Genomic DNA, 27,033 nt, shown 5'->3' on the forward strand with positions numbered 1-27,033 from the left:
CAGACTGCTGCCAGGTCTAGATGCTTTTCCCTTAGCTACTAATTTCACATATGAACTCCAGATTCTGATTTTTTTTTTAAATCCTTTTCCCTCTAGAATCATTTCCCCAATCTCACCTTTAAACGTAGTACACTAAGATGACACTGTTGTTCAGCTGACATACCTTACCTTTAACTTACAGTAACTGAACTGCCTCTGCCACCTCTGGTTTTAGGAAGAGCAGGAAAATGCTTCCTAAAGGCCAGAAGCACCAAGCAAACAGGAAACAGCTGGAGCCAGGACAATTTGTTTGACAAGGCTGTAGGTCAGGGGTAAAAGTTTCTCTTGCCTGGGCAGGGTAGGTGGTATTCGCGTCATAACATACTTAACCATTGACAACCAGCAGATCAGAGGTTGCAAACTAAGGCTCCACTACTCACTTGAGTAATTAGTTTAAATTAAAATAACATGTTCTTTAAGAACAGCCCTGGGGTAGTACCAGGTATAGGTAGAAGAGTTCCAGAGAAGAAAAAGAAACAAGGTAGGACAAGCACTGGGTTGTTGGCTCAGTTGCGTAGAACCTGAAATTACAACTCATGAATGTGCAAGGACAGAAATAGCTAGAAGATGCAGAGGAAGAAATCACTAGAGATCTATTCACCCAACCCACACCAATATCCACTGTACATAGAAGCTTTGAGGAAAACTTCAGATTATTAAAAATATTACTAGGGAGATTTAGACAAGTACCACAGCCAGCTGCAGCCAACAGCAACCAGGACTAAATCGGGCATCAGCATTGCAGTGATGCAGGTCAGAAACCCCAACACCTCCTTGATTCTTCCTGGGGTAGTTGTGCTGGAACCCTGCTCCACAGGGGCCTAAGGAATCCATTGTGATCGTTAGGAGAGCAGTGTTAAATTCAGGAGAAACAGGGTTGTTGCTGAGAAACAGCATGACCTGAAACCTGTAGCACTGTTCTGACACGGAGACAGTAGCAGGTTTACCCAGTTTATACTAGGACAGAAATGCCACCTCAGGTTAAAAGCAAATTCCAAGTAGAATCCATCCCTGTGCATTAAGACTGTTTAGTCTGTGCTTTGGATATGGACCCAGAAGGCACTGCTTGCCGCAGAAACTACAGCTCGGTGCCTGCTTGCTGTGTTCCACAAATAGGCACATACAAAAATACCTTTTTAAGAACTAAGCAATTGTGTGTGCAAAACTCCCACCTTCTGTGTGTCCAGTCACTGAAGCACCTCACTGCACTTTCCAATGGAGGAAGGGAGTTAACGTCTGCACATGATGAGCTGTTTCACTCAACTGCAGCTCCTGGACACCACTGTTGATGCAGATCTGTTCCAGCATCCCTATTAGTGAGAGCACCTGCTTGCATGTCTAGCTTTTTAAACTCTACGGGATGAAAAGATCAGGTTATAATTAAACAGTTTGAAATTCACCCAGAGAAAGAACAAGAGCAAGAGATGGTTTTATTCTAGTCGTGGAGTCCTTCATTATACAGAAATGATAGTTTATTTCATCCAATAAACAAGAGTGACAGGTAGATCACAAACTGCATCACAGCTACTACCAGCACTGAGACAGGTCACCCACAAGTCTGGGGTAGTACATTAACCCAACTGCACACAGCAGAGAATTTAACAATCAGCTCAAAAACTCAACATCAGGATTTGGTTAACTTTTTTTTGGGTGTATATATATATGTATATAGATATTCTTTCCCTACTTAAGCATTTCCTAAAATCCACATGGAAGCACAAATGGCTTTAAACACCTGGACATATATAGATTTTCCATCTTTATATATATATATTTATAGATATTTATAACAGTAAAGATATGTTTCTCATTACTACAATATACTTGTTTAACTCCTTTGAAGCAGCTGGGAAGAGAAAAAAAAACAGTTTCACTACAGTCACATCTGATAATGTGTGTATCACAAAATACAAACAGAACAAGCCATGTGTGAGGTTTGAGTCAGACCATTCCAGGACAGAACAGCTAAGAGGCAGGCAAAGAGTCTCAGAGGGAGCAGGCCTACATGTCAAATGGTGGTTTTGGGCTCTCCGGGCGGGAGGGACTGGCCTTACCCGGCCGGCTGGAATTTGAAGACAAGAAAGAAAAGGGGGAAGGGAAGGAAGAGGGGAAGAGGTAGTAAAACAATAGTTAAAATACAGAAAGGAACTGTCATCAGAACAATAGAGGATCCACAACAGAGATTCATAACAATCACACTGGAAAGAGAGAACTTAAATCTGAATCAGACCTAGTTGGAAGTCTGCAACATGGGTGGCTCATTTCTGGTAGAGACATGACATCCGAGATGTACAGGGTTGATACATTTTTAATTCTGAAGTCTTTTTTTGTAGTATTTTTAATACACGTAACATGAAGAGTAAAAACCAAACCTTAAGAAGATGAGTCGTGATAAACAACAGTTACAAGTTTCCCCAAACACGTACCATCCACATGCAAGAAAAGGCTACGGAAGAAGTCACCACAGTACCAAAAACACTGAGAGATGTGCTTATTCAAAGCAGAAATATTTTCAACAAAACATTACAAAGCAAACTCCCTGAAAACATTTGGTTGTCCATTTGCAAGGGGGGAGCAGCGTATCTATTCCCCTCTCCCTGCTGGGTTCAGGAAAGTCAGCCAAAAATGATGATGCAAGACAGCTGCTGGCAGGAGCCAGTGCTTCACCAGCAGGATTTCCCCAGCCCTTTTGGAGAGCTGAGCACGAGCAGGTCCGTGTGCTCCCTGCACGCTGAGGTGTGTGCGCTATCTCAGACTTCACTCTAGAGGACTATGCCGATCCATTGAGTTCCCCCCTTCTCCATCTCCCTGCCTCGCTTTGATATAAGGTAGATTGCACTGTTCCCAACATGAATTTTTGCACCTTAGAAGTCAAACTAATACACAGGACACGTAATCTGTTCCTAACAGTGTCACGTTTGACAGCATTTTGCTCCTAAGTCACACTTTTATCTTCTTAACTATGAGAAAAGAATAATTACAGATCAGTCCTAGGTGCTACAGCTAACTGATGCAGGCAGGACACTTATCCAGGCTAGACCAGGCAGATGAAATAACTGGACGGACAGCCACCGCTTGGACCTAAGGATGTCCCTGCGGCTGATCTCTCCAAGGAGCCTGTGTACTTCAGGGATCCGTGCCACTGAATGAAGGCTACTCTACGCTCACAAAGCAATACAGGACGCACGAGTGAAGACGAAGAGCTCAATCACTAGGCTAGTGTTTTACGACACACCAGGAAGGGGCGGTGGGAGGCAGATGTGGGATGGATGAGAGGAGTGACTGTGGCTGTGGAAGGGAGGGTGGAATGGGGAAGCCGCCAGCACGGCATTCGTCGCCAGCTGTCTACAGCCTTGAGTTATAGATCTAAGAGGGACGGTTCAGCCGGTCGGATTATGGTAGGTCGAGTAGGTGAGGCAGGGCCCCTTCTGCTGTGAAAAAGCAGAGAACAAAAACAAGAGAACACACACTGTGGTTAGCACAGCAATCGCAGTCACAATCACGCATGCTTCTCCACCTCGCCTGAGCCAGCAACAGGAAAAAAAACCACTGAGGCACAAACTTGCACAGGAGTGCAACTCCATACAGGAGACTCGCATGTTTTATCAGGCCTCACACTGGACTTTCTGCACAGCACGGGTCACCATTCAAGCAGTCTGCTGGACAGCCAGTTTTGCTTTCCCTCTGGAAATTTGGAAATGCAGACTTACTGCCAGTGAGCGCCCTGGCTCTGGGATGAGAGTTGAGAAGCATGGCCAACAGTGAGCTCCTGTATCAAGCACATGACAGTCACACAGCATGGATGAGGTCCTCTGAGACACGCTGCCAGAGGGTCTTGGCTGGTTTGGAGGAGCACCTACTTCCCCTGCCCTGGAGGCTGCCTGAAGCCCAGCTCTCTCTACTCTAATGCACGACACTGATCCTTGATAGAAGGGCCAAGCCTGCTGCCTTAGTTCTCTAGCTCTTGGGCTCAGCCACTGCAACTTCTGACTTTAATAGAGGTACTTCAAGCATTGCTACTGTTTCAGCTCTTTCGCTGGTACTTTAGGTATGTTGGCAGCAATGCAATCCATGCAGGGGACAGACACTTGTGTTTTAGGATCTCCTTCTTGTACAGGACTGGGGGGAAACAGCAGAAAGTACAAGACAACACCTCTGCTGTCACTCCCAACTCATTACTTGAAGGACCGCTTTAGGCTCAGACTACAGGCTTTAAGGAAGCCTACAAATAACTAAGAAAAAGGGGTGTTCTGGAAGTCGGTAAGTTCATCCTACATTCTTCCTTTAAAGCACGCTCCCTGCAGTGTCAGCATCATGACTGTGTACTATAGTGATAATTAAATTGTTCGGGACCAAGTCAGTAGTTTTACAGTCCAAACTGCCTGAAATGCAAAGAGCAAACCAAAAGACCAAACAAAGAGGAAGCATTTGCATTAATCAAACAGAATCAGGTGTCACTGAATTAACACCAGAACATTTCCACACTAACAAGCTTTAGTTTAGATTACAGAGAATCAAGTGACTGCTGGAAATGAAGGCCCTCCCAGTACAGGGGGAGCTTGGGGGAAGGTAGGGAAAGAGGCAGAGGAAGATATTTGTACTAGTATAGTCTGAGGTAGAGAGGCCTTGCTTTGCACTGACAGCAAACCTATAATCATTGCTTCTACCAGAGGAGCTATCGCCTTATAAACTGGGGCAAGCTCCCTCATCTCAGCAAATGAACCAGAGCAACTCTATAGTCCTGTTTATTAGGCCTCAGCAGAGTTTATTGCTCCATATTGATTAAGCCTCAGATCTCAAAACAATTACAGCCACTTGTTCCTTTGCCTTGGGTAATGATACATTTAAAAAGCTCAGACAGTAAAAACATTTGGAAACGTTATTTCCTTGATTGAAAATGTCAATTGAGAGTGCAAGACCCTGTCATCAGCATGCCACTCAAGTTACTTCTCCTGTAAAGCAAATGATGGGATTGAGTGAGCCTGGAAATTACAGCTATCTTGGATGGATGCTGAAATAATACTAATCTGCTAGAAGCAAAACTTGCAGTAAATTACAGCTAGGGAATCTGCAATCCTGGACCTTCATGACATATGGGATTTGTACGTTCTCTCTAGAGGGTGCTCATGGTGTAGATGTGGCCATACCAACCATTAATGACTCCTTCCCTCACTGGAACACTAACAGACTGTTGAAATTGAAACTTTACAAACTCCAGCTCAACCCTTAGTGAGACACCGGTGTGCTGTTATATGTGTCAGAAAGCATTTTTTGAGAAACTTGAAGGGCTTTTTGCATTTCAGGAGTTTGGACAGGTTGTCCTGACAGCCTCTGTGGATTTAGGCAAAAAGGATACTTGAAACCATTGGACTACATAAAGCATTCTGGTAAGGGAGGCCACTTGACCCTACCAGAACAAATAGGGCTCAAAGGAGCACAAACAATATTCTGGTAGACATGCTGCTTTTTGTGATGTACTAGATTGGTCGTTTTGCAAATAACTCATTCCTCTCACCAGTCATAGCATTTTAGGGGTCAGACCATCGCTTTTTAAAGTTATGTGTTTTAGCTCTGCTCAGGTTTTCTGGAAATTTTCTTGAGGTGTTTGGAGGATCTGCCTTGTAAGGTTACAAAGGCTGAAAACTATTTCCCAGAAAAAAAAAAAAAAAGATGGAAAAGTTATCTCAGGCACCATCTGCCCCCAAAATGCTGCTTCAGTTTGTCTCGCTACATTGCTAGCCAAGCCCTCTTACACCACTGAAAAGTATCTGTTCTTCTCCTGACAGAAGAAAGAGTTCTGCTCTCGGGGAAGCTCCAGTACGAGGTAAGACAGACCCTGGCAGGAGCCCGAGCAGACCAGCTACACTGTCCCCTCCCTTGGGGTCAGTCTTTCAAGCCATACCCAGAGTAGAACATTGAGCTAGTCATCTCCAGAAAACAGCAGGGTAATTATGAATTCTGCTAATGAGAACCTAACAGGGATGGTAAAACACTACATACATTCACCTGGGCTGCAAAAGCTTGCTATCAGAGAATTGGGGTGCTTTTTAATTTTTATTTCCTTGGTGCTCTTTATGCCAGACTAAGAACAAAATACCCCATAACAGCAAGTCCCAGAAAGAGGTACAGACAACAGCAAGCCTCTTTCCTTCAGTATTTTACCCAGATGCATGTTTCTAGAGCTGCTAGGGATGTCTGCGGTAGGCAGACTATTAGAAAACGCTGATTTGCTCCAACACCTCTGCAGTATGTCATCAGTGAGGACTGACAGATGACATCCTCAAAGAGCATGTCAATCACTGAACAATTCCTGCATCGGTTTGATGGGATGTGGCACCTCTCAGCTCCAGCTCCATGCAGCAGTAGCAGTCTCCATTTGCTGCGGGATGGTCCTAGCTGAGAATCTGTAGACTCCCCACTAGCTCTGAGCTCTCCTAACCTGACACAGGAGCTTGAACTGCTGCTATTCCTATTAGGACTTCAGGGCTCACTCCCCCAGCTCAGCCTCCCAGGACCAGCAGCAAGGGAAACTAAAGGAGCTGCTGCTCCGCTCCTCTCAGATTGAGACATTTCACTTCGAGGAACAATGTCCATAGAGAAAGGGAGAAGGAACCCCAAACACTCACACCTGCCCTGTTCTGCCCCCTCTACCCTTTTGTTACTAAGGGCTAGAGGTTCCTAGGAAAAAGACTGAGGAGAATTTGCAAGACGTCCTTTTTCATACCCCCACCCTCATCATTCAGGGCACAAGGAAGAGCTGGTCCTTGAATATCTGGCCAGCATAATAGACACTGAGCCTGCCCCAGTAGCCTGCTATGTCACTGAGCACGTACAAGGCTGCAAAACACAGGGAGATGGGAAAGGGAGGCAGGCAGGAACCTGGGGCAGAGGTTAGGGGAGGACACAGATCACTAAACCCTTCCCTCTTGCAGTGGCAGAGGAGGGAAGGCAGCTTGAACGGAGGCAGAAGAATAATGAAAGAGGTAGAGGGTCAAGTGGAGAACGAGCAAAGGGAGTTTACTTCTAACTGGCATCATGGGATGCAAGGATAACAGGGAACATTCAGTGTCAGAGGCATCCCGTACTCAGGCATGGAAGTCCTGCTGTTAATGACCCAAACTCCTCCTGCCTTCCATGAGCACTAGGGACACAGAGAGGAAGGGAGCACTTCTCCAGCCAGATGTTTGAATATAAGCAGAGGAGTCTGAACTAACAGCTCCCCAAGTCTCTATCTCACCCTTAACACAGCTGACAAGATCAAAACAGAATTCACTCTGTTAGTCTCCCACTTAATGTGGATATAAGCCAAATGAAAAACACGCTGTTTAGACCTTATTGCCAGCACTCATTCCCCCATCCCAGCTCCTCTACCTGGAAGCAGAGAACGGGTCCTCTAGTAACCCTACATCAGGTAGGGAGGCTTTCCCAGCTCCTGCAGCTCAAGCAGCTGCGCTGTCTCTGATCAGCCAGCTTTTCTGTTCAAGACTCCTCCCTTTATGAGATCCTGGCAGAGGTGGTTCATTGGACAAGGGACTCTTACTAATACAAGAACACGGCAGCAGTGCTAAGCTGCAGAGCAAAGTGATGGAGGATGGGGACACAGTGACTCATGCATCGCAGGGAGAGTGCAAAACGTACCGTGGCTGCCAGTCCTCAGGGGTCACTGATAGTGATTCTGAAAGACAACATGAAATCAACATGGCAGTTCAGACAGTTCAAGGCAGAGGCCACACAGACTGTCAGGAAGGCGGAACAGAGATAGACATGCACTTGCACAGAGCCACATTCACATGCCCCCCCTCCCAGAACACCACACGAGTGTGCACTGCTGGGTAGGGCTGCACTCAGTCATGCAGGACTTCGCACACATTCACAGCCTCATCTTTACACACATCCAGAACCCTGCTGTGCATGAGGGCGTGCTCAGATCCATTTCTCTCTTCACACACCACCAGCTGCTGCTCACTCTCCCACCCAGCTGGAGACACAACTCTATTCACACATCCAGAGACCCCAAATACACTCACACTTGCTCAGCCTGGAGCATACCTAGGTCTCAGCACCAGGCAGCTGGGCACAGGTGGGTTGACTTGTCTCATTGAGAATTCATATTTTTCTGACAATATTAATTGTTAGAGTCAAAACAGACAGCTCAGGAAAGAGGGAGGTAACATGCCATACTGAGCACTGAGTACTACCCAGAAGAGGGAGACAGGGGAAGACATTTAAAAGGTCACTAATTATAAGATCAGCTCCTTTCACCTAATGAGTAACTCAAGTGATAAAAATGTGAAGTTGTTTACCGTGATCCAATCACTTGAATTTTTTTCCTCAGACATACCAACGAACAGAGAACTCACTACTGCCTTCAACAGATTTTTCCAGTGGTTAAGTCATTCTCATTTAAATTTCTTATTTCTCCTTTGAACTTGCCTGAACTTTCACCTATAGTTTTTGTCAAAGAAGTTTGAACTTGAGACTAAGTGCCTGGTAGGATACCTTTATGTTTTTTTCTCAGACCAAATCCTTCTAAATACCCCAAATGAGCATACAGTCCTAATACATACAGTCCTTCATTACACAGACAGGACCTTCTCTTATTTGCAGCTTTCAGCTCCTAAATGGAGAAGCTCCATTTGGTAATATGGACTTCTGTAGTAGATTGAATAAACGCTAAGTACAGAGGCAGGGTGCAAAGTCAGTTTGAAGAGTACTTAATTATATGCAGGAAGATCATCCCATGTAAGAAAATGGACCATGTGGTGTTTGTATGTGAACACATGTCTATGCAATTGTGTTTATGAGAAAAGTGGAGCAACATTTGTCGTTAAGTTCATCATCCATAAAATCAGATGCTCACACAAACTGGAGGCACAAACACACAGCTGAACTTCTACACAGGTATCAATGTGCACATGCACACTAAGTACACCCAGCCACCACCATGCACTTCCAGTTCACTGCATAGCACCAACTCCTAGAGCACAGCCCACTCATGCCATCTACAAGGGCTTTGTTTCTCTCACACACACAAAATAGTGTAGCCCAGTTAGCAAGGGAAAAGATGGGTATTAAAAAAGCGAAAGTGGAGATGGCATTCGTTCACCCATGGCAGAAGGACCCGAGTCCAAGTGCTAGCAGGGAACATTCTTATTCTATATACAGGAGAAGAAGAGAAAGAGTCCCTTGTCATTGGAAATTCTCCATTCATCAGTGAACTCAAATGACAAGCTGGTATCAGGATCCGGAGGAGTCTATGAACGACTGGAAGAATCAGAGAGGGGGATCAGAGAAAGAGCATGAGAACTTCTTCACTTCACAACTTCAGGAATTACTTTCTCAACTCCAGATCAGGGCAGTCAGTAGCATGCAATTCAACCTACTATCTCTCCTTCTAAAGCAAGGGAATGCTAAGTATGAAGCACTTTCTTCTGCTGCGCCAGTGCAGTTCCCTACCTTTCCTTAAACCTTTCTATTTCATGCAAATGGCAGAAAAGCCAGTAAAGTAGGCTACATCATTTCTTCCAAAAAAAAAAAAAAAGCCAATTAATTTCAGTCATTTGGGGGATCCTATCATGACAATCAGGTATATAGAATATTTTTCATGAGTGAAGAAATGAAACCGTGACAGAAGATGGAGACAGAACAAAGTTTAAGAAGTATACTAAGAACAAAACCACAAAATAACACTATATGGAAAAGCAGGGTCACAAGAAGCAAGAGCCAAAAATACACAGCAAAAGCATGCTGACATCCATAGGTGCTACCTATGGCAATACTGAGGCATGTGTGGACAGGTTACTGTGGGAGCTGCATCAAGGTATGTAGGGAGAACTGGGGCAGAGGCACCAAGAAAGTAAAACCATTTGCACACACCAGAGTCAGTAACTGATTTATCATCTCTTTGGATTCACCAGCATCTGGGCTGGATACAACCTGACAGAGAACACTTCTCCAAACAGGCAGTTTGTGGGGTGCTACCACAAGGGTATATACCATCACCACCTATCGACAGGTTGGGTGTTTTCAAAGAACATGGCAAAGCTTCAGACATGTAGCACCAGCACTCACTGAAGAGGATGCACTTTCCAAGAGGGAAATGTTCTTACAGACGTGTATCACTGGGTGGGGGTTCTGGTTATACTCATTCTATATTCTGCAATTGCCTCCACTTTCTCACAGGGAGACCAAGTACCAACACATTCTTGGTTCTAGATTGCTTCCTAACTCCTCTTCGGGAAGATGTGCATGGCTGCATGGGGGATAACCACTTATGTTGAAATGTGTATGAAGTGACTGAACAGGAGAGGAATTAAGATTCCTAATGGGAAAGCAAAGCTGTGTCTTCTGAGCCCTTTAGTCTGGAAAACATTCAAGTTGTCTGCAGAAGCAACAAAAAAGTGTCTACAAAAAATTAACTTCCATTCTAGTGATATGACTATAGTCTCACAGCAAAAAAGCACCTAAATATCCCAAATGAAGATCCCTCTACGTTGCCTTGAAAATCCTCTGTGCCAGGAAAAGGAGGGGCAACTTCAGGCTTTGGGGAACCCCACACAGAGGGGAATTGTCTTGAAACATACACTATCATTCTAGTCCCATGATTTTCTGGTGACCACCTCCTACTTACAAGCAGAATTATTGGTATGTTTGTTTTAGTAAAGCTCTCAGGTACCGGGTCCTTTTCCCCCAACCACTGCATGGAGGTTGGTGCAGAAGAGGCTGCCCCTCTATTCCCAAGAGCTACGATGGCATTGCATCATTTGTATAATATCTGAGTGGACAAAGATGCTCCTGCTTATGGACCAAGTTCAAATAGCTGAGGACTGGACACAAACCAAGAACTCCACTTGTCTTCTATGGCCTGGGCAGACAAAGTACTGTCAAAACTGCAACCCAAATGCTGCGCACGTCCCACTTGCCTCAAAGCTGTGTTTCAGGACTTACCTGGGAACACCAGGAGGAGCACGATTAGGTCGAGAAGGAACCTGAGGAGGGGGTCCAAAGGGATCAGGAGAGGCACCTGGCCTGGAGGGCACAGGGGGTGCACCACCCAGTGTTGACCCACCAGCAGGAGGTGGCCCAGGAGCTGGGCCTCGAGACCCAGGTCTGGCTGGTGGCACAGCGGGAGCTCTCCTTTGCGGCGTGGGGCTGGACGTAGGAGACCTGACAAACAGAGAAATTCAACTGCAACAACAGGCCTGGAACTCCTGTTATACCACCAGGTCCCCATATGCTGCCTTCAGTGGTCCTTCTTCAGTTTTGTGTCACTTTAAGCACTACCCTTGGCTCTCAAGAGCTGTGCCAGGTTTCAGTTACCTTCAAAGCTGCTTCAGGCCCCACCTAACCTATAGGTTTAGCAGCTTCCGCATCTTCCATAAAGATATAGCAGCCCTACATAGCTTTCAAGGCATAGAAGCTTCCCAACACAAACACCCAGAACTCTTCATCCACAGGGAGAAGAGAAGAAGAGAAGGACTCCCTGTCTCAGTAGGAGGCCCCAGCTAGCCACTAAAGAGGCATCAGGCAGGTCTGTGGGGCTCTCCCCCTGAGCCTCTGGTACCTGCGTCCAGATGGTACGCTCTGCACCTGCAGCCAAGAGTCGTCCACCGGTGGGGGCATTGGGGTGCTGATAGTGCTGGTGTTGATGTCCCCGATGATGTTGAGGGCCTCTTTCAGGGCATGGTACATGCGCAGCATTTCATCACGTCGCTGGGCCTGCTCTGCTGATTCCTCCATCAGCGTATTCTGGTCACCACAGGAATACAGGTTCGCCAGCAGCTCTGAGTGGATGAAGTCCTTGGTCTGCAGAGGAACAGAACAGAGGGAATCAGTTGCCACTGTGTCCCAGACCACTCCATTCTGCCCCCCACCTCAACCTCCTTTCAAGCTGCCTTCAGTTTTTCATACCCTCCCTACTTTTCCCCTTCCCTATGGCTCTCCACCTCTATCAACCAGTGGGATAAGTACATTGTTTATCATGAGGTGCATGATTGTCTTCGGCATGAGGTCTCTGATGGTTTTGTTGACAATTGCCATGTAGGAATCCACCAGATTCCTGATTGTTTCCACTTGTCTCTCCAGCTGAGGGTCCATGGAGTGCATGAAACTGTCTGATCCATTCTCCTCTGCTTCGCTGGCCTGCAGAGAGAGGCAGAAACAGGGCAGTTCTTCAAATGCAATACAAAATTATTTTTTCATGACAGTTCAGTGAGGACAGAGGGAAACAAAGGAAGAGCATGCAATAAAACTTACACTTGCATTTTGGGCTGTGATTGTCAGTACGCAGTTCAGCCTGTATATACTTCTCCAGCTCAGAGCTGAGGAATTTTAACAGTAAAGCTGCTCTTTTAGTGCAAAGTTACTACACCAAAGGTAAAAGGCAACAGGGACTCCTGGCTAACGTTCACAGGCTATGACTCTAGTGCATACTCAAAGCTATATTTTTACTTTTAGTGTTTACAGCTTCATGGAAGGTTTTTCATTTGAGCTCAGCTTTCCATGCTCAGATTCAGTTCAGACCTAAGAATCACTTACCATAAATTAAGCCTTACAGGCTCTCCAACATACATCATCCTTACCCTCATTATACAATGAGGAAACTTATCTGGAGAGGTAAAGTAACTGCTCAGACTGCAAGTAGGAGGTGGAATAACCTAGAAAACCTTCCAGATCACTAACTGCAAATTCTACATCACGGTTCCGAGCATCTTTTCTTCCACACAAAGCAGAAGAATCTTGCCCTGTCTTCCTGAAATTCATTGTTTAGATTTCTGTAAAGTAAAACCCAGAGCATGCTGTTTGACAGTAGGCAATTGCCAGAACTCACTCATTTGAGATCAATTTCAAAGTAACAGACCATGAAAGCCTTTGCTGCCTTTTTCAATGCTTATTTAAAAACTTGATTTTTAAAAGGAAAAAAATCTCTTAAACCATTCCAGGCTGACTGATTTGCAGCAGTGTAGGAAATTGCTTATCAGCTTCTGCTTCAGGGAACAAAATATATGAGAAAGGGCAAATTCCTTTGAGCATCTGAGCTTTTCTGAGGAAGATCTTACATAATGAATAAATGGAAAACCTTACTAAGAAACATGAGGTAAAGGAAGCGGAAGTCAAACAAGATGACTCAAAAAGAGGGTCAAAAAAAAAAAGATTTTCACCAAGATTCAGAAATCATACAAAAAGAAATAAAAAGAAAAAACGGAAAACTCAAACCAAGAACAAACAAACAGCGGGATCCAACATGAAGTACAAAGAGAAGAAAAATGCCTCTTGGGAAATTGTGACAAAAGGAAAAAAAAAAAGAACTATCCAGTGAGAGCCCCAGGGGACAACACAGAGAGGGTCACTTACTTTGTCCTTGTCCTGGCAGGCCAGTTTGAGCACACATGAAAAAAATAAAATAAAAAAGGACAAAAATGAAAAAGATTTTTAGCTGATCTTAGAACTTAAAGAAAATCTTAATTTAGCACTGAGCAGACAAAACCAATCCCACTAAAAAATGTATAAACACTTAAGTTACTCTGGAAGGAGAACAAGTGAATTGCTTAGTTAAAATGAAAATCAGAATGGAATGCTCTGCAAAGGAAATTGCATTATCAGCAGTACAGTGCAATTTATACTTACCTACTATCGTTACTTTTTATTCTTTACATAATGTTTTGAGACTGTCAAAATAGAGATCAGTATTCCTATGTGGAGCCACTCCATTTGCTCACCAATAGGTGGCACACATCCTTTATGAGTGTATGTTTAAGAGGCCCAGTCTGGTCCAAAGTCGATTTGAAGTCACATCACTGATAAGGCCCAGAGTCCCTAATTTCATTTATTTATAAAATATCACATCACTTTGTCAGGAAATGCATTAAGGCAGAAATATAATCTTGAAGTGTAACAGGAAGGACGCATGCAAGAAATCTATTGGAAGCAACAAATACAAACAGATAAGCAATTATCACTTTTCTAATGGGAAAAGTATTTATAGCAGCAGCTTCTCACACTGAGAAACAGGAAAGCTGCGAACAGGAACTCGTACCACAGTTCTCTTTTAAAGGAGAGCAGAATGCTGACTACAAGTGCTGCAGAACAAGGCTATGTGAAGAGAAGGAGAAAAGAAAATCCCTTCCTAACTGGGAAAGGCAAGGAATGGGCAAACTATAAAAAAAAGTTGTGAAGCTCCTAACAATGCCATGCAACAAATGGTACCAAGAAGCAATGGTACCTTTGCTCAGCAGACACATACCACTTAGTAGTCAGGTAGTTAAGCATCCTTGTACTAGGGATTTACTGCCTGCAGAACAGGAGAGCTAGGAGGGCTCATCAAGGCAGTCTTTGACTACTTTGCCTCCCATCTGAGGTTGCCAGTTACTACATCCCAAGCTTCCTTAAAGGAAGCATCAGCACATATCAAAAAATTAGATTTGTTCTAAAATATCCCCACCTCAGGAAAAAGACACAACCTTCATAGACTTATTTTTATCATAAGAGTACGCAGCTATCCTTAAGATACATACTGTGTTCCTTCCCATCCCATTATTATTGCTTTAACTTACCCCAACACGTTCTGGGTAGACCCCTGCACGAAGGAAGGAAGCCTTCCAGCTATCCACTTCCTCCTGGGTCTCACAGGCCAGCTCCAGCTGCCGGTAATCCTTGTAAACATTTCTGAGAGGAAGACAAACATTTTTTACTCTTATCCACTGCAAAAGAGGCTGTTGCCCATATTTGACCAAAGTGTCAAATGGCTAGGGTATCTTCCCATCATTTGCAGGCACTTTACTTGCTAACATCCTTCTGATGTCCTTGCAGAGGGACCAGTAAATAAGTTTTTCATTAACAAGGCTGCCCCCACATCGGTTACTCCCTCAAACCTCTGGCCTTACCCTAAAAAGCCCCAGTTTCAACAGGGACTAAAAGATACTCCCTTTTCAATTTTGCTCACTACTGGACTTCAACCTGTTTCCCTTTGTCTGTTATGGATTTCCCTATTTGCTCACTAAGAACAGTAACGTTTGATAATAAATATAGCAACCATGGCCACACAGCCACAATAAATAGCTGAAGCTCACACTGCAGACCACAAACTGGTGAATGAATTGGCAAACAGTTCTAAGACCAGAAGAAATGAAGCTATACGTCTCTTTAAAAGTCACCTATCTCCTCAACAATTAGTTTTAAAGGACAGTCACCAAAAGAAGATGTGTGTATCAATTGTTTGGTGTTGAGGTGTGAGCTTACCTCTGTTCAGTGTTGAATAGAGCAAAGATGTGCTTGCTGGACATGAATCCCTTCTCAACATCTCGCAGTTTCAGGTTATCCACTGGCAGCATGTACTTCTTCTCCTTCTCCTGAAAAAGGGGATCAGTATCAAGTCACTCGCTGCTCCAGGTGAAGCCTCTGTTCAATGCAGGCTGCACACCACCAGGGAGGCACTGGGAAGCACTCCCAACCCAGGCTGGGCACAGCAGACAAGTTTTCCTGTTACCCTTCAGTCATTCACACAGAACTGCAGCCATCCACCACACAAAAAGCCTCACCCCGACCAGAGCTCCCTCAGCCTCACTTACCAACACTGAAAAGCCAGCCAAAGAGCTCCTCAATGCATGACACTGCACCAAGAGCAGTGTGCTTCAAGCCCCATTCCCTCCACCTCCCAAAACTGCTGGTAAGAAAGTGCTTGGTCTTCGAGCATCGTTTCCCTATGTCCCTCACAAACAGACCTCCCATACCTTGCTGCAGCATCTTTCAGGGACTATCAGCACAGGGGACATGCTGGCCCCATCCCAAAGACTCACAGGGAGGTTACTGCTTGCTCTGTTTTACACCACAATTGTTGGGCAAGAAGGGCTCAGTATGAGCTCTCTTGCCACATCCAGTCAGTCATATGCAGCCCTCACAGCCCACTGCTGTCATCTCAGTGTTTCTTTCTTTTTTTTATTTATTTTATTTTTAAGTCACTAAAAACCTCTGATCGGTGTTCAAGAAAAGCCAGGCATGTGATAGAGAAGCTGTTTCAGCACACATTAGGGACTACATCAACTTAAACTCATCTCTTTAGAGAAAGTGACTTATTTCATCCTGTCACTGTCCTACACTTTAAAAGGGCTCACAGTACCCAGTACAGTATTATTTAAGCAATAAATACACATCAAAAGAGCAAAGAGTAAGTCTGACTACAATAAAGGATACTGTAAGGCTACCTGAAGGCCTCTTAAGTAATATGGCAACTTTACTGTCTGGTGACTGTTAAAAGCCACAGCCTAAAGCTGTCAGACTGGTCACCTGGAATTTTAAAGGGACCCATTTTTCAGAGTAACAGGATCTATAAGCTTCCTGTACCAGTTCCTACGAGGTATCTCCAGCTAGGAATAGAACAAGGCATCCAAAAGACAAACGCAACATTTTCAGTCCTAGGTATCATCTTTTAAAGAAAGAAACTCGATCTTAATTTTGATACATCCAGAAGCGAAGTCAGAAATCATTCTCCCTGCTTAGTTTCAAATCTGAATCAACAGCAAATTAACATAGGGAGTTTGGTTTAGAGTCCTCATTTTGAGCATCCTGTTCCAGCTAGATACTATACACCAAAATAACAAGAGGGGGAGCCATCACACTGGTCTCCAAAAGGCAGAACACAGCTATCCAAGACTCAAAAAGAAACAGAGCATACTTGTCTGTGTAAGCATGCATATGTGGCTGTTCCCTTGTGAGCATCTAGGGTCTGTAGACCTTTCTTGATTGGAAACGAGAAAGTGAGATTGCTCTTGTGGGAAATGAGAATGAAAAGCAAGATTGTCAGTGAGCAGAGACCCTAAAGATCCAGCTAGAAGACAAGGGCAGGGCAGAGCAGCAGATAAGGATGACAAAGCTGCTGAGCTCAAACACATACAGGAGAGCAAGACCAACCTAATGCCCTCCTAAATTTCAGTTAAATCAATTTTGCTAAGAATACCAGACATGACACAGTTCAGGCGAGCCCCGAAGATTAAACTATACCAGCCAATTACTAGTTTTATGCAACAAGAATATCCTAGGAGTAAGTGACATCTAAACCAGAGATGACTTGGGTAGCTGCTAAGCTCTCCACTCCCTTTCACAAAATATATTGGGTTTCAAAGGAGGAAAACTATTCCAGGCAAGCTTCCCTGGATTTTTGAATATTAACAGGGAGGTAGGCAAGCACGTTTGTGAGGAGACATCTGTCATCCAGGTGCTGGTCTCAGAACCACAGAGACCACGTTGGGCTCTATAAGCCAAACAGCTTCCAGCTTTCTACTGCTTTCAGTTATTATTATGCTAGGTTAGGTTGAACGAGTGACCCAGAAGCGAAGTACACTCACTGCTGACTCCCTAGGCAAGACGAGCCCATCCCATTGCAGTCTCACTTCACTGGAACTCCCTACATCAACCGGAGTCTGAGCTAGTCAAAAAGTAACAGATGAGAACGCTGTCTGGGAAAAGTCATTCTGTAGCATTAGAACCACATTATTGCTAAATTTCTAGGGAATGAAGTCATTCTTCAGGGATAAGAAATAATCAAATAGTAAGGGAATCCCACGTCCTGATACAGAAACGCATGCTCTTTGCCAGAGTTTCAACTTTCACTCCTTCTGAGCTCTCGTATAAATGCTGCTACACGATCAAGACAACACTGTCTCTACGTGCTGATCTTTCCATACACCGAAGACCCATCTAACTGCCTGCCAGCATGAAACTTTAGTCCTCTGGCTCCAAGGTAGAAAAAAAGCAATCAAATTGGAGGGCGCCGCTGCAAGGCAACAACCCCCAGCCCACATATATTGCACACAGCGTAACGAGCCCCTGCTGCTCTCCATCTCCCCACACCTCCCCCCTTTAAGTCTTGTCCACCCCCCCAAGTCTTTCCAGCTTCTCAGTTTTCAGTCCAGCCTGTTTTATATCAACACTCTGACTTCATTTCCTGAATGTAGAGACAGGAAAATGAGGAACAAGCTGCCAAGGGCTGAGCCTCTCACAACTTTGGCTGAGCCTTCTGCCCATATGTTAGCAATCCGGCAGTATGTGCTGTGGCTGAACAGCATCCTGGCCAAGGGGGGGAAAGGGCTTCTCTTTCTAGCTTTCCAGACTTAGAGGGGGAGAGAAAGAGCCAACACACATCGAAACGGGAAAGAGTTTGTGAAATACTATATTGAAAGCTTGTCTGATCTCAAGAGGCTTACATTTCTCTTATCTCCCCTCACCTATAAGAGGAAAAAGGGAAGACAAAACTCTCAGCAGCATAATATAGGTTCTGTAAGATGTGCATACGGGCTACACATTAATCCATAAGGCCAAGGAGAGGTAGCAAAGTTGCAGAAGCACTCAGACTAGCTGTAGGAAGCAAAACAGGGATGCTCAGTGTTGGCTAGGGAATGTCACAGACACGGGGCTAGCTACCCCTGCTTGGTGCTGCCGTGCCTAACCAAGTCACACCGCTTGCATGGAGAACTGCAGGAAGATGACTGCAAGCTACTCACTCAGGCAGGATACGTGCCAGAGGATTGCTCCCCACCCCCGGCGTAGTGCAGAGACAGCCATATGGCTCTGTACTTCACATCTACCAGCACAGAAAGAAAATTCACATGGCCAGGAAGGAGACCAGGGTCCATTAGCCATTTGTAGTTGTGGAGTGTGAAGCACAGCAGGGGGGAAAGGGAGAGGGGAATGCTGCAGTTGCAACCTGATGATCTTGCACATCTTATTGTGACTGACTCCAAGATATTGGCTCTGGCCAGAGATGGAAGCTGTTTGTACTATCATCTGAATAGCTGTTGCCATCTTGTATATAATAACAGAGAAGAAACTCACAAGACTCAGCAGGCAGCAAGCCAGCCTGACTCAAAGCATTTCCTCCATTCAATCGGACAGTCTCAATAGCCAGTTACATTTTCCTGCTCTTGGATACATGTGAACTGAAGCTGACAGATGCATGTGTGGGCTCCTCTAAGGTTGGAAATTGGCACTCGCAGTAAGAGAAAGTAATTGGCAGAATTATTAGGTCTCATTGCATTCAGAGACCAAGAACTAATTAAAGATTTCCCTGTGGCTGCTATGACAGACACCTCCTCTTGCACAGAGGCAAGGGTCTACAGATATGGGAGAAGCACTGTCATTGTTTTAATCGCTGGCTATGTGAAATTAGAAACAATTCATCTTACTCAAACCTCTTGATCTCCCTTCCTTATTGTAAGATGTAAAGTTCCACGAGTAAACAAACCTGCCCCAGAGATGACTGGAATTTCAGTCAAATTCTTTACGGCATTTTGGGATCCCCTGTAATAATATTCAAATGGAAAAAAACATTAACATCATAATTAAGAACAAACACACTGTGTGGATACATGCCCACTACACAATTGCTAGGAATAAGTGTCTAGAGAACAGACTGCATTATGTGAAAACAAGTTAGCTGAACATTTTAAGTTGAACACCTCCAAGTGAGGTGCTATCAAGCACTCATCAATTTCTTGTTTTTACAAGAAAGATACACAAGGAATTTTTTATTTTATTTTTTGCTAAGAAAGATACACACTGAATTCCTGAGCTGCATTTCTTTCAGTAAGCCCCAGTCACCCATAACACACAAGGTCATCTTTCCAAAACTCAGCCCACCTGTATCACTTTTACCCTCAGAACGTATTTACTGGACACTGATCACTAATCCAAGCTGCAAAGCAGCTGTAATGGCTTGTTTACATAGGAAAGCAACGTGGGTTTAAGTTAAACAACACACCCTAAGATTTTAAGCTGATTTGGTTCGAAAGCTCTGTAGACATTATGCCTGGACTCATGTGATTAATCACAACTGTTACTGCTGGCTTAGTGAGCACAGCATTGGTAATCAGCTGCACTTGTGTTCCTCACCTGCTCATAAAGTACAGGATGAGACATCAGCTGAAGTGATGTGCAGACCGAAACGTGCAGTTTAGTGCATGGCGGCCACAACCAGCTGCCTGCAGCCCTAGGAGGCCATCAGAGGGTGGACGAGGAAATGCATGCAGAAACCAAGTAGCTTAAGAACCAGAGAGGCTTCAAAACCTCAAACCTGCACCTTCGTGACCTCTGAGGTCACAGTAGTTCCTGCCATCCTCTGCAAAGGACAATGCACTTCCTCCTATACCTGCTTCTGTGCCACGGCAGAGATGAACCCTCCTCAAGTATTTGATTTGGTTTGATCAGCAAAGCTCAACACACGCAATGTTGTGCCCCTCCAGGAAAAGGAGCCTTGGCTGTCCTTCTCCAGAACAGGGTTAGGGCCAGGTAGGAGCTGTGGGTGTTCAGATTTGTGGCTAGAAATCTCAACTGTCCACCAGCGTGCACGGAGGAAAAGGCAACCCTGGAAGGGAGACGTGCGGCACGCATAAAGCCCTCTTTATCCCTGCAGCACCAGGGAGAGAGGGAGCAAACCGCACAGGCTGGGGAACATCTGGAATCGTTAGATGGGAGCCAAGCAGCACAGAAAGCGGCGGCATTCCTCAAGTTTCCATGCGAGGTAGGGAACCTTCCTTTCCCCCGCGCAACCCTATCCGCCAGCCGGCTCACTTCCTGCCAACCTCCGGCCTTCCCAGCAGCCAGCAAGCTCCTCCCTCGAGTCTAGTTAGCTTTCCACTGCCACGTCAATTGAGGCAGAAGGACAGAAGGGAAGCAAGAAGGGAGGGAGCGAAAACTACAAGAGGGAGGGAGGCTCGGCAATGCCAGACGTGGTGGGGGGAGAAAGACGGGCTATGGATTGCTGCCGCAGTAGCTGGAGGCGAGCTGCAAAAGGCAACTGGCCAAGGTGGGTCAAAGGACCCTTTTGAGGGCTTGGAAGCAAAGGCTGATCTTGCTTGAGCTTTGCTCCGGACTCCAGGCAAAGGGGTTGATCTACAGGACAGGGCTGGGCAGGAGGAGATGGTGCATGGGGCCTGGGAGCCCTCCCAGCCAGCTCCACTAACTCTTGTGCCAGATATATCAGGGGGAGAAGAGGGGTTGAATGAAGCAACAAGTTCTGCGCACCTACGTGGCAGCCAAAACTTCACATTTCCTCCATGAACTGCAGTAACTGATATTTTTTTTCCCCCTCCTCTTTCTAAAAAAGGTGCAGCAGACCCCAGGTGGAAACCAGGTACCAGCCTTCTGACACCGGCACTGCAAGAAGGGGCTTGGAAGCTTGCTCTGAACTGGAAACACGCAGGAGCAACATCTCTTCTCAGCTGCCAGAAGAGGACGCTTCTTCGCTCAGGACTTGGACCTTCTTTCACCCCATCTCTGCCCCCCAGAGCCCCATCCCAAAGGCAGGGAGGGGAAGGACTAATGAGCTGCTGAGAGCCGGAGAGCAGATCACAGAGGCTCCACTCCGTCTGCCCAGTGTTCAGACTACCTGTTCAGGACTACGAGATTGTACAGTAGTCTGCACATTGGTTAGGCTGTGCTGGGATACACCACACACTGCCAGTGCTGCACGGGGACGGCAACACCTGCACGGCAGAGGGACATGCTTGGAGAGGGTGGTGGGCTGCGGGAACAGCTGCATGCAAAGTCCATCCCTCAGCCTGGGAGGATAACACCCTTTGAGGCCATGCTTGATCACTTTTACCTGCCTCTTCACCAGCCTACTCACATCCTTCTTGTTCCTTCTCTCCCCTTCACCCCCCTTCTTTTAGCTTCACGCACTCGTCCCAGGGGTGGCTGCATTCAGGATGGCTTGTGTTTTACGTACTAAGCTTTGCCATAAAATACAGGGATAAACCTAAGGGCCTGGTGGAGTTACAACTGCCTTGCACTTTGCTACCTGAGAAGGCATGATCAAACAGAGAAAGGTGATTTTACATCTTAAAGAACGTTGATCATTTACAAAAGAAAAAAGGATTGAGAGTTGGAGGTTTGGATGTTCTGGAAGTTGTTTGCTTTGATGTTTGTCTGGAAAAGAAAGAAAAGAAACAGTGAGTGAAAGCATAAGTAAGGACTGGGTAAGAGAATAGAGCGTTACCCAGGAGAAAATATGCACTTGAGAAGAAAATAATGAATGAAAGAGTTCCACAGATGATGTAAAGAGAAGGAACGTGTTTCAGAGAGCACCTGAAAACAGGAGAGGAAGCACCTCAGAGCAGACTTGATCCTATGGCCTTCGAACAAACTGGGTACAAAAACCAGGCTGCAGCTGGATTGTCAGTCACCACCTCCTTACAAGCTTGTGATGACTTGTGGGGATCAGCACAGAGACAAAAGGATTTCTGCCAGCTGAGCTGGGCCTTAAGGACAGACTGCTGGTGGCAGGGGGGATGGTGCAAGTGGGGGCTGCATGCATGCGTAGCAGGGGAACAACTTCAGTATTGATCCATGTATCTATTTTTAAGCTAGAATTGGACACAAGACACTGACAGGTACAGAATAAGCAGCTATCTAATGGCTGTCAGTAAGGTCACATTTTCCCCAGGACAAGGGAGAGTACCTTTGTACTTTAAGCAAAAGGGAAAGCAAAGAAAGCCCAAGCACAACTGAGGCAGCAGGAATCAACATGATGCACAGGGTTATGAAGCATCCCCACACACACACCTGAAGGCGCCTAGAATTTGCACACGCAGGAACCAAAAGGCACTGCTACTGCATGCAGCTCACCGGTACTTCTACACCAGCAAGGCCATATTCTTCTCACGTAGTCACCTGCTACTACAAACCCCAAATTTCTAGTCCATGATTTACCCAAGGACAGAAGGTCCCATCTGTGTTGTACATTCACACAAACTGCCAAAGGAACAGCAGATACGTCCTCTGTGCCTGTTTCTCCACAGAGGTCCCCCTCCAGCAGGGAGCTTTATGAATAGGAACCACCAAGCACAGGGCTCAGTGCATCTTGCCTACAGGGTCCTCATCACCAGAAGCTCCAGCCCAGCTCACAGCCCCTCTTTTGCGGCCAGAGGGAAACCCCTGTGGAGAAGCAGGCACTGAGGATTTCATAAGGGATTGAGGCAGGCCTATTTGAATCAAGTCCTTGAAGCGTGTCCACTACAGCGCTGGTCAGTGTGCTGTGGTGCTGCACTGATGCTTTGGCCCTGGGGACACTGTGGCTTCCCCGAGCAGGGAAGTTGTGTTCTGCATTGCCAGCAGGCAGAGCACGCTCCTCTCTGCCTCCCACAGCTGGCCTGCAGCACAATTCCCCAGCATTCAGGAGGCGCAGGTACCTCAGGAGGGTCTCCAGGTCTTGGGAGGCCAGCTTTCTGTGGGGCCACTCTCCATAAGGCCAGCATTTGACTCATTGAGAGGAGACAGGAAGAAAAACAGAGAGCCCAGGAGCACACACACACACACAGAAATGCTCTTGGCAGCAGAGCAGAGTGGGGAGCCAACTTTCCACCCCCGCCTGGCCCGCTCTTTCCTTCCCCTCCCATTCCCCAGCACACTCCTTCAGGCCCCTCCAGAGCATCAACAGCCATGTCCCTGCTAACATGTGATGCTGGGCCCTTTAAGACATTTTAAGTTTCAATTCCTTTCTTCAGAGGCAGAGGAAAAACAAACCAGCATTGCGGAAAGCCTGGTATTTCACTAATGGGGTCCAGATGTCTCCATTCCTCAGACTCTGGGTCCTGGCTTGCAAAACAGGGCAGGGAGAGGCTGCGCCCCTGCTCCCCCCAACGCCCTGCTAGCTTAGCCTTTCCCCTGACCCCACCACACCATTTCACCCTGCTCCTTCCCCCACCGCCACCCACAGCCCTGCCACCAGCACTTCCAGAGGCACACGACAGATTCGTCTCCCTTCTTGTGTCCTCTGGAAAGCTGCCAGAGCACAGGGGAACTGGGACCAGCGAGCCTGCAGAAGCACAGAGCTGGGCAGACAAAGCCTCCCCCTTCCTCAAAAAGCTGAAGAGAAGCAAGATCATTGTGTACAGCCTTAAAAAAAACAAACAGATTATTTCAGAAACCATACGGGACATGGATTCTCCTGCTTCTGCATTAGTGGGGAAACAGAGATCTGGACAGGCACACAGATAACCCTGTCTGACAGAGGGCCGTGCACTGCAGACAACCCTACAGGATGGAGCCAGCCACACACAAGACTGAGGTTTGGGATGGGAATTCCCATGTTCAAGGCTCTCCAAGCTGCCACTGAAACACAAACATTTATCTTCACTCTACTATGGAGTCCAGGTGGAAGCTGCTTTATTTCTGCCCCCCCCCCCCCCCCCAGACAGCCAGTGATCAAAGAGCTGAACCTGGGGAGGAATCAAAAGCACGCTTCCCTTTCCCCTCTGCTCCTGCTCAGCTAAAAACAAAAGGCTCCTTTCTCAGGAACTGCTCAGACTTTGTCAGCACTGCCTCTCCTGTGTTTAAGGGACCCAGGCCGGCAGGGGATTGCTTTAATTAGGCAACCCTACCTCTTGCTATGGAGAAGGGAAATGGAGCAGACCTCCAGTTGCTATTGACCCCCTAGGTTGCACTCCCCCGGGAGGGAGGAGAGGTCCAATCCCCATCCCATGCAACTGGAATCTATCAAGAGTTTATGTTACAGTCCTCCCTCCCACTCCCCAGGGGAAAAACAAGGAGTTCTGATCATCTCTGCAATACAGATGTAGCAGTTGGCTTTGATTAAACTACTTGGTGTTTATAACCACCCAATCAGCGTATGTAACCTGGAGGAAAGTGAAGCCTCCACAAGCAGCTCTGAATACCCAGGTCAGGAGTCTCAGAGCAGAGACGCACTGATTTAGCGAAAAGACATCTAATGCCCAGCTCTTCAATTATGAAATCTCTGCCTGCTCATCCATAGCAGCACCACAGCAGTCTCCATGCAGAAAGTGATATTTAGAGGCTGATTCATCACCATATTTGTCATCACTTCCACCTGCTGAGAATGAAACAGACCCACTGATCTCAACTAGACAAAAATCCAGGCTCAGCTACAGCTCCCAGGCACACTGTGTGCCTCAAAACACCTGAGTGACAAAAAACAGAGTGAGGGACAGCAGTTTGATATCAGAAGCCTTCTGAACACACTATCAAAATATCAATATCACACACAAAATATCAACTCTGAACACATGACTACACCATAGCAGGCATTTTTCATCTCCCAGCATACTGAGTGGGGCTAACTCTTGTGATTACATCCTTATCAAAAGCATCCAATTCTTTTATTCTTTATTCAGTATAATCAAAGACAACAATTATCTACCTTCATCTTGCAGAGGAAGCAGCACACTTGACAATGCCAATTTCTTTCGGGACAACTCTAAATGCTTACATCATTTCCCTTATTTCCCACTGAAGCAGAAAGACACCGTACCACAATGCCAGAATTCTTAATATTCACCACTTTTAAGCAGCTCTACAGAGTAGGCCCATGTTACTCTCAGTGATATTCTACACATTACTATTTCAATCATCAGTACTCCAACCATTCACAGCTGAGAATTTTACAAATACACATTACCTGGTTCTATATTGAATATACCATGAGACTTTCTTGCTTTGCAGGCTTAGGAACTGAATCCTGGGGATGTTACTTTACCAAAAGTCAGAAGGAACCAGCATTTGAGCTGCCCCTTCAGCTCTACAGCTCTTGTTGCTGTGCACAGAAAGGTGACAGCTTTCTTTGTAACCAGAACAGACGCATGAAAATCTCTGCCACGCTCCTTCAGAAAACTCACCGTGGCTGCCCCACAAATACCAAAAAGTCCAGACCTTGGACTAACACATCACCCTTGAATATAACTGTGACAGGAAGCCAAAAAAATATCAGATTCATTCCCAGTGTCTGTCAACTTTCTGCTGAGCCAGGGCTTCAGGCACAGGTTACTCCCTGCGCATCAGGGAGGCCAGACCAATTCAGAAAAGCTCAGCAGTACTAAAACTGCTGGTAACCAGGCCCAAGGATGGTTTAATGGCTTCTGCTTATGTCAGAAGCTGCAGACAGTACTCAGAAGGCACACCTGGAACAGCAAGAGCTGAAGGCTTAATTCTAACAAATACCCAAGACTCAAGTCTCAGAGCTGAGCAAGCTACTCACCTCATCGTCCTTATACCAGGAGAGGTTCTCTGCTGTTAGGACAAACCAGTACTCCTTGGAGCCACCCTTCATGATCCCAATGTTGTTGATGGTGAGCCAGCCCTTCCGGATGACCTAAGGGGTTTGAAGCAATAAGTATTAATAAGACCCCTACAAGCCCAGACTTAAGTGACAGAAGAAAGAGCAGAGGGTACCCCTACACACAGGATCACGTGGAAAGACAAGGAACACCGTGCTCTCTGCTGCTGCCAGAAGAGCCCCCCACTCAACTGGCCAGTGAAGGTTTGTCTCAGAAGGGCCAGGAATAGCACAAAAAGGATGCAGGAAGGAACCTGGCTGTGCCTTATATCCTCTGCCAAGGGAAAGAGATACAGGAAGAACTGTATTGAGAGCGCCTTGGACACTGGCACAACTACAGAAGCACCAGGTCACAGCAACACACCCAGAGAAGACCATGCCCAGAGAACACCAAGGCAGCAGTGCACCTTTTGGCACACTGCACGTGGGGTGTGCTTCACCCAACTCAGGAGTGTGGGAAACCAGTTTGAGAGGAAGAGATGAGCAAATAACTCAAGGAATTGAGTTTAATAACAAGGATACACTAAGTACAAGAACAAAATGGTGCATCTGGAATTAAAAGGCTGGACTTTAGCATACCCATGTATTCAGGTAGTCATTAACGTAGAGCAATACAAGTTCCTGTATGTAACTCTGTTGAGAAGCCAAGCTGTTACTCTGTGGAACTCCAGTTCACCACGTGCTGCTTTAGAGCCTCGCACACAATAATCAAACACAAGTAATAAAATACAAGTATGCATCAGCTTAAGGCATTAGCTTTTATGTCTTACTGCACTGTTAACACCCAGGTACTTCTGCATGCGCTGTGTGTACCTTGTTGAATGGCTTGCTTGTTGAAAGTGACTGCACTGCATATTAGGAAGTTCCACTGTGTGAGCAGCACAGTCCTTTTACCTAATTTAACCTATAAAGGTAAA

The 27,033-nt window shown here is 46.0% G+C and overlaps 1 protein-coding gene and 1 long non-coding RNA gene across 23 annotated transcripts in view; one reads left to right on the forward strand and one right to left on the reverse strand.

Annotated features, from left to right (window-relative positions):
* Positions 1-1,448: 1,448 nt before the first annotated feature.
* Positions 1,449-27,033, reverse strand: part of DNM1 (dynamin 1) — a 67,455-nt gene continuing 41,870 nt past the window's right edge. For 4 of the 22 annotated variants that reach the window (XM_084493877.1, XM_084493870.1, XM_084493875.1 and 1 more), the window contains 8 exons: positions 26,039-26,152; positions 15,277-15,386; positions 14,592-14,703; positions 13,393-13,404; positions 12,010-12,180; positions 11,603-11,844; positions 10,987-11,205; positions 1,449-3,470 (listed from right to left, as the gene is read on the reverse strand). In XM_084493877.1, coding sequence (XP_084350003.1) covers positions 3,398-3,470; positions 10,987-11,205; positions 11,603-11,844; positions 12,010-12,180; positions 13,393-13,404; positions 14,592-14,703; positions 15,277-15,386; positions 26,039-26,152 — 1,053 coding nt within the window. In that variant the 3' untranslated portion in view covers positions 1,449-3,397. Of the gene's footprint in view, positions 3,471-7,677; positions 7,715-9,145; positions 9,304-10,986; positions 11,206-11,602; positions 11,845-12,009; positions 12,181-13,392; positions 13,405-14,591; positions 14,704-15,276; positions 15,387-26,038; positions 26,153-27,033 lie in introns of all 22 variants that reach the window. The other 18 variants (XM_084493878.1, XM_084493873.1, XM_084493876.1 and 15 more) reach the window with 15 other exon arrangements.
* Positions 20,649-21,788, forward strand: LOC311421683. Its single transcript, XR_014684956.1, has 2 exons — positions 20,649-20,833; positions 21,134-21,788. It is a non-coding gene; the product is annotated as an uncharacterized lncRNA (long non-coding RNA).

This window comes from Aythya ferina (assembly GCF_964211825.1).
Source record: "Aythya ferina genome assembly, chromosome: 20".
Classification (NCBI taxonomy): Eukaryota; Metazoa; Chordata; class Aves; order Anseriformes; family Anatidae; genus Aythya; species Aythya ferina.